Source organism: Lampetra planeri, chromosome 27 (genome assembly GCF_965212315.1).
Source record: "Lampetra planeri chromosome 27, kcLamPlan1.2.h2, whole genome shotgun sequence".
NCBI classification, from domain to species: domain Eukaryota; kingdom Metazoa; phylum Chordata; class Hyperoartia; order Petromyzontiformes; family Petromyzontidae; genus Lampetra; species Lampetra planeri.
This window is the reverse complement of record NC_136133.1, coordinates 5,306,562-5,322,961: the sequence shown is the minus strand read 5'-3', so window position 1 is coordinate 5,322,961 and position 16,400 is coordinate 5,306,562. Positions and strand designations below refer to the sequence as shown.

The following is a 16,400-nucleotide window of genomic DNA, read 5'->3' as shown; positions in this document are numbered from 1 at the left end:
ACCACCTCACCTGGTATACAGGAGATCGAGGGTTCGATCCCAACCCTGACGCCTGCTGCTGTATATTTGGAGTTTGCGTCTCTCTATCATCACGATGGCTAGGAGATGTTAACGACCTCGCCTGGTATACAGGACATCGAGGGTTCGATCCCAACCCTGACGCCTGCTGCTGTATATTTGGAGTTTGCGTCTCTCTATCATCACGGTGGCTAGGAGATGTTAACGACCTCGCCTGGTATACAGGAGGTCGAGGGTTCGATCCCAACCCTGACACCTGCTGTATATTTGGAGTTTGCGTCTCTCTATCATCACGGTGGCTAGCAGATGTTATCGACCTCGCCTGGTATACAGGAGGTCGAGGGATCGATCCCAACCCTGACGCCTGCTGTTGTATATTTGGAGTTTGCGTCTCTCTATCATCACGGTGGCTAGGAGATGTTAACGACCTCGCCTGGTATACAGGAGATGGAGGGTTCGATCCCAACCCTGATGCCTGCTGTATATTTGGAGTTTGCGTCTCTCTATCATCACGGTGGCTAGGAGATGTTAACGACCTCGCCTGGTATACAGGAGATCGAGGGTTCGATCCCAACCCTGACGCCTGCTGTATATTTGGAGTTTGCGTCTCTCTATCATCACGGTGCCTAGAAGATGTTAACGACCTTGCCTGGTATACAGGAGATCGAGGGTTCGATCCCAACCCTGACACCTGCTGTATATTTGGAGTTTGCGTGTCTCTCTCTCTGTGGTCGCATGGATTTTCCCTCCGGGGGGGGACACATCCCCCCCATATTCAAATATGCTCAAAATGCCCCCCCCCCCCCCAATATATTGCTATAAAAAGATTTATGTTTATATGATTGTGGTTATGGTTGTACTTTATTAATCCCTAATCTCTGCCATTACATGCAATGAAACAAGAAAAGGTAAAAAAGAAAAAAACACAGAGCAATGTAATACAATACACTATTAGATATTATTCTAAAAAAAAAGTCCATCCTATGTGTTAGCGAATTTTTTACATTTTAGGCAGGAAATGACAGAAAATTAGTTTTCAAATTTAGATTTTCTTTCTGGGGGAGACCCCCAGACCCCCTGGAAGATTTGGTCCCCCCCCAATGTTGACTCCATGGCTACGGCCTTGGTTTCATGGCTGAGCTTCCAAGGATTGCCGAGGGTAAATTTTGTGCTTTCGAGGTTGAATCTCTAATCTCGACTAAACCATGGCAGTTCAAGTCTCTGCGATATTGCACAGCACACACACGAGACAGCTCGACTCCGGCCACTACCGGATATCGGTAAAAAGAGCTTCATAGCTCATCGTGATAAAAAAAGATTCTGATGCTGACCTTGAATTACACGGCGATTGACAATGATGACACATAGCAACACTACGATTTGTGTGCTTCAAAACGTACACTTTTGAATTGGCATGTTTAAAAACCGCAGGGGAATAAAAAGTATAAAATAATTTCAAGAAAAAAGAAAAGATGGCACACAGCGTTGACGACAGCCGAGTTCCTCAACATGATGCTGGTTTCAGTGATTACAACCCAACACAACTCAACACAACTCAACACAACACAATCCAACACAACCCAACACGACCCAACACAACACAACGCGACACAACACAACACACAACCAAACACAACTCAACACAACACAACCCGACACAACACAACCAACACGACATAACACAACCCAACCCAACACAACACAAAGCCAACACAAACCCAACACAACACACAACCCAACATAACCCAACACAATCCAACGCAACCCAACACAACACAACCAACACGACACAACACAACCCAACCCAACCCAACACAACACAACCCAACACAAACCCAACACAACCCCAACAGAACCCAACACAAACCCAACAGGACCCAACACAACCCAACACAAACTCAACACAAACCCAACAGGACCCTACACAACCAACCCAACACAAGTCAACTTCACCCAACCCAACACAACCTCAACACGACTTAACTGAACCCAACTCAACCCAACGCAACTATCCAAACCCACAACTAAACCAAATCAACCCAAGCCAACTCAACGAACCCCACAACCCAACTCAACCCAACACAGCTACAACAGCAACTCCGATTAGCAACGGTTGGCCACGCATGGTCGAGAAAGAAGTTGAACACAAGCACGTACGTGACTTCACGCTGCCGGAAAGAGTTATCGCGACGCGCGGTCAGGGTGAAAGCCCATCGCGCAATATTGTCAACAAGTTGTACTTTTGCGTTCGTTAATTTTGACTTAAAACTTTCGTGACTGCAGGAATTCATGTGCTTGGTTCTTTCGGTAAAGTCACGTGGATAGAAAAAAAAGTAAAATTAAATGAAAAATGAAAATACATTGAAAATAATAAAAGCAAAAAACCCACGACGTTTCGATCGCAACACAAGCGGTCTTCCTCCGCTATATTCACAACCATTCACCCCTCCTTCCACGGGGGTCCGTCACTGTGTACGTACGCACGTTGAACCTCTTTCGCCCCGCACATAGCCAACCGTGCTCATCGGAGGTGTGCGGTTGTTTTAAAACCAGCGCCCGTCTCAGGCTGTCAGCAGCAAAAGTCACCGCGGCTGCTGCTGCGGAGCTCTGTGCTACGAACGACTGAAGAGACTTGATGCAGTAATTTTAGCTGTGACGGTCCCACCTGATGACGGAGACTTGTGTTGCCTCCGAAACGTCGTGATTTTTATTATTTTATTTCCATTATTACTTTTATTAACTTTTAATTTCTTTTCACCTACGTGACTTTACCGAAAAGACCTAAGAGTATGATTCCTTGCAGTCACGAAAGCTTCAAATCTAGAATGAAGAGACGAGGTTTTCCTGAGAAGAATTCCGCGTTGCAGATTGCGTTTACAAAGAAAGCAAAGCAAAACAACGGCTCGTGCTTAACGCGTTAACACTCATGGAGCCCTGGGGTTCGCGTGGGGAAAATCTTATTTAAAAATAATAATAGTAATATACGTGTAAGTTATTTGTGTTGCTTTCAAACGATAAAATCAATTTGTAACGCCCACTCTCGTAAAGACAGAACGACTCTGAGGTGCGAGGAGAAACCGCTGACAAGCGGGAAGGCAGCGGCCGCGCGATTAGCCGGCGCCAACAAATTGCCCAAGCTCTGCGCTCCTCTACATATTGAGGGCGTCGTCGTCCAATCAGCGCTCGAGTCAGTCCAGGCGAACGGTTTCGCCTCTTTTCACACTCGTCAACAGCGTTGAAAGAGGTCGAAGTAAGTGACGCTTTAGCCCGGCAAAAGCGAACGGCCAAGGGATCGGAATTAGAATATTTAGACTGGAGAAATGTGATGAGCTGTGAAGGTTTTTTTTTCACAGATGTCCACACGATGGGCTTACCGAACCAATCGCCCTTCGCGTCAAACGCGGACGGATGAGCACGCGTGCCGGAGGTTTCACCTCCTGGCTAGGCATGGCTTTGGGAGTCCAGCGTACGAGCCAGCGCCTGTGCCACTACACGGCGGTTTTTGCGTACGACGGGAAGAGCTGAATTTTGAATCGGATTTAAATCTCTAGTTTGGCTACAAAATGCATTAAAAAGAAAACATTGTTTCTGTTGCTCGATTCAAACATCTTAAATCGCATTCACCTGCTCGTTCCATTTTGGAAAGAATTACCCTGATCGTTGCTTTTGGATCCGATGTCGTAATTGCTGCAGCCGGTTACTCATAAATTAATTATTTTAAAATAAATTAATAACATGTATGAATTGGAGGAAAACTGCGTTGCTGCGCGGATTAATCATGTAGGTGTGAGTTCACCGGAGGAGGCTGTTGATGAGAAGCGATCGTGCCAGGTGCACTGTTATTCCAATGTGAAAGTATTCCTTCTGCAATCAAACCAGCGTAATAGGAAAGCCAACTTATTTTCGTTTTTATGATATCCAGGAGGGCCGGCAGCCCACTGGTTTCCTTAAAATTCCCAACAGTTCAAGAGGACGATAGGTGTCAGTTTAAAAGCAGCACAAGGCCTGGCTCTCTTCCCTCGAACACCGTGACGATAAGTCTGTACATTTATTTGCCGCGCAATCTTATGATTCCAGTCCACCGCGCTCGCGCGCGCTTATGTACAACACACAGCAGTAAATGCTTCGGAATAACAACACCGAGTTAAGTCCATCGCAGAACCGTTTCAGACTCGAGGATGGATCCCCGAACGTATCCCACGGGTGGTAACTGGTTCCCGGGTCTCTGGCGAAGAGATCCGGATGAAACTGTGCTGGCCGTATCATCGCGCGAGGTTTGCGTGTGTGGGTACAGCAGCACCAGCAAGATCACCATGGCCTGCGGATTGTAGACCACGTTTGTATGTATGGGATGCAGCGGTGGCGAGATGTTAACGCCATCGCCTGGTATACAGGAGGTTATGGATTCGATACCCGACCCTGAAGCATGTCTATTTGAAGTTTGCATGTTCTCCCCGTGGTTGTGTGGATTTTTCATCGAGTGCTCCGGTTTTTCCCTCCGCATTTAGAAACAACGTGTGTGTAGAGCATTTGGCTGCTATGAATTTGCACATGATACACCACTTCGTTGAGCTATCATTTTTTAGCGAGGTCGCTTCTGATAAAAGAGCTGCATAGCTCAGCTGGCCTTACCTGGTGACATCAACAATAGTTGAGTTTTTTAGTTTAGTGTGTACGTGCACATACAGCCCTTTTGTCAATCCACAGCTGGAAGAAGGCCTCCCATGCCGTGTGTGTGTCTCGGGCCTCGCTTCACCACGCTGGCCGACCCGGCTTGGTGAAGGCAGGCAGCAGAGGCATTGGCGTATCGTACGGCACAACAATGCACTCCCTTTTCTGCTGACGACATAGCCTTGCGGCGTCCTACACCTGTGTGGTTTTTAAAATGTATTGCAAGGTGGTCACCCGTTCATGCATGTGCCCTTTACGCTCACCCCTGCTTTGATGCTGAGATCTGGCAACGTGGGAGCCGCTCTGCCTTACGTGCATTACGCACATCTACGCGTCCTTTTATTCAGACCGCATGAGAAGGTAAAGGTCCTCCCCCCTTCATTTTCAAGGTGGGACCTTGGCAATGATGTCACTCAGGCGGCCTGAAATCGCGAGTGTCAAGTTGAAACAACGCGACGGAAAGGCATCGCATTTGTGCCCACGTGAGAGGTGCCGTATGTACAACGCGCCCCAATATATATCGACGTGCAGACACGCCGCCAGCAATGTTACCCAGCACCCCGAGCGGACAGCCAGAAATAAAACTACCCAGCCCACTACTGAAAACGTGAGAATTAATTTTTATGACGTCAAATTGTTCACCCATTAAAAATGTCAAACTTTAAATAAATAAAAAACAGACGGAGGATAAGCACCATATAAAAAGTTCACACCACCAGCACATTCTGATAATCGTCACAATGCAAATGCAGCTTTGACGTAAGGATCTTGATTAAACAACTAGGGGCAGGACATTGTGATGCTGTGGAAGATCCAAGACAGACGCTTGTAATGGTTTGGGTATCTAGCAGGAATAAACCCGGAAAGGGTGGTACACACATGGCAATGCACACCAGAGTAGAAGGGACACGTGGTAGAGTGAAGAGCAAGCCTGCGCTGGACAAACACATCAAAGAAGGACATGGAGCAGAAAGGCTTGGAGATGATCGGTGAAACATCTCGTCAAGGAGCATAAACCATCGCGCAAACTCCGGACATCCTTGACGGCAGCGGCTTTAGGCGAAGCATCGAACAAAGATGGTCACCGTATCGCGCTCTTTCAGATGCGCTTCTGCGGCCGTCTGGAACGCTCTTCCTTCCGATATTAGGAAGCCACTGGAGTTTATACACTTTTAAATCTAAATTGAAAATTCATTTCTTTATAACTGCTTTTTGTGTTTAGTTTTTCGTCCTTCCTACAGATGGTGCGAAAGAAGTCTAACGTACATACGTTCAAGAAAATTAGCGCAGTAACAGACACGAGTGGACTTGACTCCATTCGGCCTCACGGTCGCGGAAAGCTGACGGAAGAGAAAGGAAAGGGGCCCGCTTGTGAAAGCTACGCACACACAGAGGCCTGGGCCTACCTCCATGAGGAAGTCTCCGGTCTTGAGGCCAGCCTTGGCCGCCACGCCGCTGTCATCCACAGACTCCAGGTACTGCAGCGCGGGGAAGGCTGGCGTTGGGGTGAATTCTTCGATGGGTGTGTCCGCTACAGTCCAACACGGGCGACAGCATCTCAGCTCACCCGACATCGCTCAGAGAAGGCACGCATTTACATCGACGTCGTCTACGTTTATGAATAACTTGTTGACGTCACGGAGTATTTACCGTCGTTATTCGCGAGGGATACGTTCCGGAGAAGCTCGTGAATAGGCGAGTTTTCGCGGAAAATGATATTGGCCTGGGAAAATTACCTGAAATAAATATGTAAATAATTCTCATCACTTTATATGTCATTTACTTTATCTCCATCGCTTTCTCTCTTACACGTTGCGGGGTGCTCTATAGGCATTCCTCTAGCTTGCCAAATGGAATTAAAATATAAAAAAAACCCCTCTGTTATTGATCCCAAGTAGGGTGACGGATCCTCCAGCAAGAAAATTCTGTTAGTCTTCCCCGGGTAAGGAAAATAATTTTTTTTAACAAACGTGGGGTCATTGTCGTGTGACTACAGTGCAAATCTCTCAAAGCCAGACCTCGAATAAGCGAGACAATTCACGGTAAGCCAGAGGGCTGGCCGAAATTAATAATTAAATATATGGGATTTACAAAAAGTAAACCAAAATAACACCGTTCTTGCAATGCAGTTGATTCAGTGATGCACAGGAAGATGAGGCGTGTGTTTGTGCACTTGCATTTATAAATGGATATCTCAATCTGTTGTATGGTATTCAGTGACTACTCGCTCATCAAACATATTCTACGAGCCGGCTGCATCTCGTTGTTGCTAAAAAATATGTTCTTTACTTATTTTACATAAACAAAATCAAGTTTTCAAGATTGTCAGAAAAATCTCTTCAGCCTGCCATCCGCATCGACTGAACCTCGGCCTTCCGGCGAAGCTTCATAACCACTGCAAGCGATTAAACTCTGCACTTGTGCATTTTAGTGCAAATAAATTGTGAAATATTACATTACATTGAGTTGTTACGTTATTAGGTGTTAATTAAATGTCCCGTTGAATTATTTGCATGATGCTGGAAATCCACCTCAAGCCCCCCTTCCTCCACCCTTAGCTGGAAAACCTCTCCTAAATGTACCAAAAACCCAATACGTGTTTTTAAACCACAAAAGCCACGTTTGTTAAAATTCACATCAAAAAGCAATGGCAGTGAAGAGGCTAAACATGTCCTCAGGACTAAGAAATACATTACGTAATCTTTTGGGTGCACTGTCGTTCAATTTCCATTCATTCAGGGTGTACCAATCGTCACAGCTGTAGCTGGAAGCCCATTCATTTCCTCTTCAATTTCGCTGTGTTATACATACAGGACCGTACATGTATTTCAGCGGTGCACAGTCCAGCACATCAAGTTTTAACCCCTGCATAGGTAGAATAAAAATGGGATAATTTTCTACCTGGAAAGAAATATTCTGTTTGGATGCGTTTTTTTTGTAAACAATAAAAACACAAGATTTTAACAATTTCAGCATAGGTTTTATCCTTTCTGGAAATAAAACTGGTGTTAAGATGTTTAAACACCAAACAGAAACAGAAACCTTTTGTGTCTGCATTAACCACACGTACTTGCGGTGAACATGCACATATTTTGATACAGGCAAGAAGGAGGTCCCTTGATTTTAACCAAAGTTTGTCTTAGCATCGGGGCACAATTTTGTTTTTGTTTTACCAGCATTTTATCTAAATAAATTTGAAAATAATTCAAGCCGGCCACAATCGTTACTTTTTTTAAACCTATCGCAACATTTTGCTTGATGCCAGATCACAGAACAGTGGCCGGTGGCGTTGTCCGTGACTCGACAGCACAAGTAAAACACGAGTTAAAAATACAACGGAACGGCCGATTTACAGGGTGCTTCAAAAAAATGTGAACACTTCCGAGAATTTGCAACAACACCACGAGAAATGTGCTGCCTCTGGAGCTCTGGAGACCACCTTGAGAAGATTCCAGGCACGCGTTGACAACGATGGCGAACGAGTGGATACTCTTTGAAGCTATTAACATGACATTTGTTATCATGTTACAGTGGAGTATTATCCGTTATTTTTCCATTAAAAACGATTGTCCCATATTGACATTTTTTCGAAGCACCCTCAATATGACAAAATCTGTCACATCCTGTCCATGAACCCGCGCTGTAAACGGCTGACCGGCCAATCGCTACAGTGATATCCGGGCGGCGATTGCCCCGACCTCGCGTGTCAAACAGTTGATGCACAACGACATTCCACGTTTACTCGGCCTCACAGTTCACCCCCACACACAAAGGCTGAGATTCTCACCGGCGAACGACGCGTGGCAGAAGCAACGTTGACATCACTATTGCTTCTGACCGCCCCCCCCCATACCGGACATGTGTGTGAAAAGAATGTTTTATAGCTCATCGGATTCCTCCAGGTGGACACGAAGACGACTCCTGATTATGACACGTTGCAGTGATTTTTCGACGCCAAAATTGTGAGCGTCATAACACCCAAGGCACCGGACTGCAAGGCATGATGATGATGATGGTGACGATGCCTTCATTTGCATTCGCGTGTTACGCAACGGGTTAAAAACATTGCAGCCGACTCTGGACTGGCCAAAGGGTAAAATATTTCGGGAACGCGGTACACCACGTTGAGTATTACATCTCGCCGCCGTGGCTTACGAGCAACGCGGCGCCTGTTTGGGTCTCCCGGCGAGCCGGGTAAAAATATAAAACAGCTAAATATTGGTCGACAGATTAAATTTAACCCCAACGTGTAAAGCTACAGACGTGTGTGGGGTCTACGCCGTGTTAGCGTTATGCAATCTGCACACGACAGCACAGAACTGTCTCTGCACAGTACACACCACATTGATGCGTAAAACACCACATTCTGTAGATGCAGTTATACGCATATACTGTATGTATACCGAGTACTGTATTGTCGGTACAGGATGCGCGTTTTGTTGACACGGGGGGGGGGGGGATAATGTACTGTGCACGATTCACATACACACACGTGCGTATGTTGAACTTCTTTCGCACCGCACGTAGCCAGCCGTGCTAAGGCGGGAGGTGCAATTAATGCGTTCACACGTACCCAGCAAAGCAACGCCAACGTTGAGCCGACGTTCAACGTTCACTGGCAATGTTCTACACATATACACGCACACAGTGTCTGTATATATATAAAACACATATACTGCATTGCAGTACCTAATTGATAAAATACTCTCGTCTGGCAATGTAATGCAGGTGACGTTGTGCCTGTGGGCCCGTCAGAACGGTGTCCGTTCCACAGCAAGCAGCAGCAGCACCACAAGACGAACGAACGCGTGGCTTTGTTATTCATTAAAATGACGATCTTCAAAGCCACGTTGGTTAAACGTCGCTTGACGAAGCATCCACCATAAGGCCCCCCCCCACCCCACCAAAACCACCACTCCTCCACTTGAGTTAAGGTCCCGTCTGCCGGCTTTCCCCAGCACTCCAGGTGTATGTCAGCAGGAATCCGCGACGCTTGACGCACGGCAAACTTGGGGGGCCCGAGGAGCTCGCGAGGCTCACTGATTAACATTCAAGAGGCGGGCGGGCGGGGAGGAGGGTTTGTTGAATGGTGGCGTGGTGACGGTGAGCCAAGCCCCATCATCATACGCCACGCGTGCCGTGCCGGCCTTCATAGCTTGGTGCTCGCTAACAGCAAGTCTTAAGTCTATACTGCGGGGGCAGCGGGGGGGGGGATCTTTTGTCTTTGTAGGATGTGTGCCCGCGTGCGTGATGACTTATGCGGCGCTGATTCACATCAAGATCTCCGCGCGCGCGTGTCTCGTTGTGTGTTCCACCTGAGTAGTGAGTTGGGGGTGGGGTGGGGGAGCGGTAGTGTAGCGGCTAGCGCGCTGCGCTCACGCTCACCCTCAGTGCACAGCGATCATTAATGATCTGAACTGGTCCCGAGCCTCCCCCTAGGTCGACTCAGCCTCAAATGAGTAGCCGGTGCGGTGTGTAAAACACAAACATCGCCACTAGGGAGACAAGGGTGCCCCCCCCCACCCAATCTCGTTTGCCATTGACGGCCCCTTTATCATAGGTACTGCTGCTCGCTAACATGACTTTGTGCCCCCCCCCCCCCCAGCAGTGTCCGCTATGGCTATCCGGCGAGGGAGGGACGGGACGGGTGGGTGGGAAATCTTTGTCGTTGACCCAGCAGAGCGTTGATTACGTTCAAGATAGCACACAAAAAAGCGAGGATATCTCGCACGTGTGGACCCTCTCTCTCTGTGTGTGTGTGTGACTGGCGTGACCCCGAGTGTGTTCGCAGCGTGACGCCAGATGGGGATGCGGGAAGCGCTGAGTTTGAATCGTCGACGGGCCGCTCCATTCGCGTCACGTGCTGGTCGGCGGAGCTCATGTTTAGCAATCCCCACGCGTGCGGCGAGCGCGTTAACGACGGGATTTGGTGGTGGTGTGTGTTTGAGCCGTGCTCAAAGAACGACGTTTGCCGACAATGGGCGGAGGTGGATCGAGCGTGGACAGGAATTTCAATTGGCACCGCACGTGTTGGCACGCCCGTGTGCTAATCGGAAGAGCGTTTTGGAGAGCCACCAACCCCGCCCCCCCAACTCTGCCCACACACCCCTACCCCCCTCCCCCAGGTGCGGTACCTGGTGACAAGGTGTGGATGGGGTGGGGGTGGAGCGGTTGCTCAAGGAGGGTGAGAACGCAGAGGGGAGGGGAGACGGAGGAGAGGTGGGAGGAAGGGTTTAGGAGGGGACGGGTTAGGGAAATGCGGACGGAGCGGGCAGGGGGGTTGTGGGGGGGGAGGGTGTGGGGGAGAGTGTGGGGGGGGTGTGTGGGGGGTGTGTGGGTCGCCCACCTTTAGCACCGCGCAGTACGAAGCCGAAGCCTTCGTTGTCCCGCTTGCACAGCACCACGCTCTTCTCCTCCACCACGTAGTCGCTGCGGGAGGAAGCCCAGAGGCAGCCGCGTTTAAAGCGCATGATCATGGCGACGGGGGACGACTGACGAACGCGCGGCGCTCGACCCCCCCCCTCCTCCTCCTCGTAGGGACCACGCGAAGATCGCGCCCCGCTCCTCCTCCTGCTCCTCCTGCTTCTCTTCGTGGCAGTGCCGCTGCCCCGGCCGCGGATGAGTGGCGGAGGCTGCGGTGCCCGCCGCTGCCTCCGTCACTGCCGGCGGGGGTAGCAGAGGCCTGCAGAGAAGCTAGCAACTTGGCAGCGTCCGGCAGGACGGAGCAGGCGATCATGGCGTTACGGAGGAGAAAATAAAAAAATGGGGGGGGGGGGAGGAGGAGGAGGAGGCCTCTCTTCTTTTGCGCGGCTGTCGCTCGGTCGAACGCGGTTGCGGCTCTCCCTCCTTCCCTCCCTGCCTCCCTCTCTCCCTTCTCGTGTGAGAAGCGGTGATTGTGGTGCAAGCGGAAGCCGAGCGGGAGAACGAAGCAGGGACACGCGCGCACCACACCGCACGCACCACACCGCATGCGCGCACACACCGCAGGCACCGCACGCACGCGCCAGCGCGCACGCACACGCGAGGAGGCGCGCGCGCGCACTGCGCGCGGGGGGGGGCGGATAGGGGGGGGGAACGGAGGGCCGGTGGAGGGTGGGGGGAGGAGGCGAGAGTGGGGGGGGGACGAGTATAGAGGGACAAGACGGAGCGACGGACGCGCAGAACTGGAATAGAGACGGCGAGGCAGGCGGCGGAGGCGAGGCGAGGTGCACGGAATGTGAAAACGCTGCGCGGTGGAGCTGGTGATGGTGGGGTGGGGGTGGTGGTGGGGTGGTGATGGTGGGGTGATGGTGTGATGATGATGGGGTGATGGTGGGGTGGTGATGGTGGTGATGATGATGGTGGGATGGTGATTGTGGTAATGATGGTGGTGGGGTGGTGGTGGTGGTGATGGTTATGATGATGGTGTGATGGTGATGATGGTAGGGTTGGTGGTGGTGGTAATGGTGTGGTGGTGATGATGGTAGGGTTCGTGGTGGTAATGGTCTGATGGTGATGATGGTAGGGTTGGTTGTGATGGTGTGATGGTGATGATGGTAGGGTTGTTGGTGGTGGTGTGATGGTGATGATCGTAGGGTTGGTGGTGTGATGGTGATGATGGTAGGGTTGGTGATGGTGGTGGTGATGGTGATAATGGTGTGATGGTTATGATGGTGGTGATGGTGATGATGGTAGGGTTGGTGGTGGTGTGATGGTGGTAATGGTGGTGATGATGGTAGGGTTGGTGGTGTTGATGTGATGATGATAATGGTGTGATGGTGGTGATGGTGGTATGATTGTGATGGTGGTATGATGGTGGTGATGGTGATGATGGTGATGATGGTAGGGTTGGTGGTGGTGTGGTGGTGGTAATGGTGGTGATGATGGTAGGGTTGGTGGTGTTGATGGTGGTGATAATGGTATGATGGTGGTGATGGTGGTATGATGGTGATGATGGTGGTGGTGATGATGGTGGTGATGGTGGTATGATGGTGATGATGGTAGGTTTGGTGGTGGTGTGATGGTGGTGATGATGGTGGTATGATGGTGATGATGGTGGTGGTGATGATGGTGGTGATGGTGTGCGCGCCGCCGCGTGGGGGGTGCGGGAGCAGCAGCAGCAGACGAAGCGAGACGCGCTGCTGCTGCTATCTCATATGCGGCACTTTCACGGCCCCGGTCATTATTCTACCCCCTTTGTCTTGCCGCCGCCGCCGCTGCTGCTGCTGCCACTGCGGCTGCTGCGGCGGGACAGCCGCTTCCAAGAAGACAACGCAAGAATAATCCAACGAGTTGTCCGGAACACCTCTCGCCACCTCCCCCCCTCCCTCTCCAAACGCGACGACCTGGCAGAATGCCCCGTCATTATTTTCATCTCCCTCCCAAAGTCATCATCATCATCGTCATCATCGTCGTCGTCGTGATCATCATCGCTGCCGGCTCACGCTGCCGGAGCTGATAACGGGCGGGGGGGGGATAGCAGCAGCCATCGCGTTTCATTTGTATTCTCAGCCCATGCTTAATTTCTCTCACGTAGAGGCGGCTGCTGCAATATCCACGACGTGGCCTTTAGCAGCAGCGGCAGCGGCGTCGTAAGCGGCGAGTTTCGCGGTCGGGCCCTGCAGTAGCCGTGAACAGCCAGCGAGCCAGCTCACTCGCTGGCTGGGTTGGCTGGGCACGCTCTTAGCAGTCGCAACGGGGGTCCCCTCTGCAGGGGCTAGCCAAGAGCCCCCCCCCGTCCACGTGCAATGGACGAGCGGGTGGAGGGATGGGCGGGGAGGTGAGGACATCGTTGCCATTCTCGGAGCATCTCGTCGCTCTCAAGAGTTGAGCAGAACGAATGTGGAATGAGATGAGCGGTGAACAATGGGTGGGGAGTGTCGTAACGTCGGTCACGTTGGTGCCTCCTCCGAGATGTTCCGATGCTTTTACACCACCGATTGAGATGGTCGGGGTGGGGTGGAATTCCTTTCGCTCACCCTTTCATAAGTGCAACTTTGCACGCGCGCGCGTGTGAAACGCAGCACGGAATGCCAGAGACTCGTGGATTGTAAAAAAAAAGACCCGACATGGATCGTGGACGACGGTGGTCCAGCATCCATTGCGGCACACGCAGTTAGAGACATTCAGTAGACATCCTACGGTGGTAGACTCTTGATTATTCGCTTTCGGTTTATCCGATTTGCGGATTAACCGCGCAACCTGAGATTTTGACATGAATTAATAACTCATGGATTATCCCTCAAGCCCAAATTAATGATCTAAAAAAAACAGTTCCACATTATTATTCTTGAAATTGTGTATTACACGTCACGTGCTTAAACCGAACAAATGTTGCTCCGGTGAATCCGACATCCACGTGATCGCCTCTACAGTACAGCAGTTGCCATATCTTTACAAGAGTGGGGCGGAGTTTGATTGATTTTTGATTGGCGTGGCTCTGCAATCATCCACTTAGTAGTGGGCCGAGTCTTCCGAGCTCGCGAGAGATCGATTGGTCGAAGATTGGTATTCCACGGAATATGGATATTGTTGGATTATCCGCGATGTTGAATTATCCCCGTTATTAGATAATCGAGATTCTACCGTTCATGCATATCTCATCATCGGGCGACGATGCACCCACAGCAGTCTCTTTAAAAAAGGCAACATTTGACGGAGGCGTGTGTATTTTTGAGAGAAAAAAACAAACCCCCTAATAAACATGCTATTTACACAACTTAAGATAAGGTGGCCCTCCGTTCATTCTGTCATGACATTTGAGCAAAACCACGTAAGAAGATCTCGGCAAGGCTGGAAGCAGCAGAAGAGCTCTTTAACCCCAACATTAGATCGGGGAATGATGCAATAAAAGCATTGATGAAGAGCAACCACGTGGAATGCAATCGACGATTTGAGAACCGAGCGATGAAAATCGTCGACCTTTTCCCACGCCTTGCGGTTTTGCCGATGCCTCCGGTTGGTTCGGTCGGCTACGTACGGCGCGAAAGAAGTTAAATGTACGGTACATAAATAAGAGGTGTTTTTGGGGTTAGATCGCGTAAATATGTCGTTAAGCCGGTCACCACCCAACACAGCCAACTAGTAAGAGTTGTCACGTAATCAGAACGTGCCAATTCGTCACTGGTACAGCACACCGGTGTGTCGCAGAGCAAAGCCACAACATTTACAATCTGAGTACGACGTTTCGCCAGTAATTACAACCAGCTTCATCAGGCGACAGCCAGATTTGTGGAGAAATCCTCTTTCGTTCCTTAAATAGAGGCGTTGATGTGGCGACGGCACTTGTGGAGTGGTCAGCACGTTGCGCTATGAACCCTGGCGGTCCCAGTTCGATTCCCACTCACGGCCAACCAGTCCTGGGCCTCGCCTAGGTCGACTCAGCCTCAAATGGGTACCTAGTGCGGTGTGTAAACATCGGCGCTGGGGAGACAAAGGCGGCTCTTCCTCCCATAGGTGCTGCTCGCTACCAGCACTTGCCCCAACAGTCTATGAGAGTCTATGCGGGTGATCTTTGTATTTGCTCCGCTCTGCTGACTACAATCTCGCGATACGCGGCGATGCAGTGCCTGGAAATCCAGACGCACTTTGTAAAATTAGATATATGCCGTACACAGTACAGTATATCTTTTTTTTTTAAGTGATCACTAAATAAACTTTGACAACCAGTTTAAGCGCGCGCTACACATTAAACGGCGCACGCGTTAGATACCCGTGTCAGAAGAGTCCATAAGATTTTACAGCCGGCGTATATGCCTCGTGAATAACTCAACTCATGTTCTTGCAATCTGCCGCCTATTTATTATGTCCGTTCACGTTAAGTGACACGCGGCAGAAAGAGTTAAATCTATATATATATAAAAATACACACACACAAGTTGGGTTGGGGAAAAACATGAAGATGTGTTTATCCTTCCTGGCGATAAAACAGGTGTTAAGATACCGTTTGCAAGGAATGTAGTATGAATGTTCACCACAAGTATGTATCCTTTCTGTACTTGTAAACAGGCAAACAAAATACGATATGATGATTTTATGTTCATTCTGATTGGCCTGGGTTATTCCCCAAACCACTCCAACCCCACCACCACCGCCACCTCTGTCTCGCACGACTGTTCATGCCTTCAGGTAACCAACTCCATCTTTTCTCTTACCTAGAAATTTCATTGTTTGTCTGTCTGTGTGTGTGTGGCCGAAACTTGCGAAGAATTTGGCTCGCAAACCGTGGGGTTCACGTTTAAAAAAAGTAGCCAGCTAGCACGCCATAAGCCCCGTGCTGAGCCAGCGCTATTCCGATTTCGCGTCCGTCACCTTTAAAGTAGTTTCATTAGCGATTTAGTGCTGTCGTTGGTTATTTATTTATTCGCTATCGCGTGCTCGACCCTACCAACTCACACGCGTTCGGTGGGGGGGGGGGGGGCTTCTACCAACTGACACGCGTTCGGTGGGGGGGGGGGCTTCTACCAACTGACACGCGTTCGGTGGGGGGGGCTTCTACCAACTGACACGCGTTCGGTGGGGGGGGAGGGCCCCTACCAACTCACACGCGTTCGGTGGGGGGGGGGGCTTCTACCAACTGACACGCGTTCGGTGGGGGGGGGGGGCTTCTACCAACTGACACGCGTTCGGTGGGGGGGGGGGCTTCTACCAACTGACACGCGTTCGGTGGGGGGGGAGGGCCCCTACCAACTCACACGCGTTCGGTGGGGGGGGGGGGCTTCTACCAACTGACA

The 16,400-nt window shown here is 50.2% G+C and overlaps 1 protein-coding gene across 1 annotated transcript in view; it reads right to left on the bottom strand.

Moving 5' to 3' along the window:
* LOC144728062 (SH3 and multiple ankyrin repeat domains protein 2-like) overlaps positions 1–16,400 on the bottom strand; it is a 370,189-nt gene that overhangs the window by 30,908 nt on the left and 322,881 nt on the right. The window contains exons 17-18 of the mRNA XM_078607344.1: positions 11,036–11,118; positions 6,096–6,220 (exon numbers count right to left, since the gene is read on the bottom strand). Of these exons, the coding sequence (XP_078463470.1) occupies positions 6,096–6,220; positions 11,036–11,118 (208 nt within the window). The remainder of the gene's footprint in view (positions 1–6,095; positions 6,221–11,035; positions 11,119–16,400) is intronic.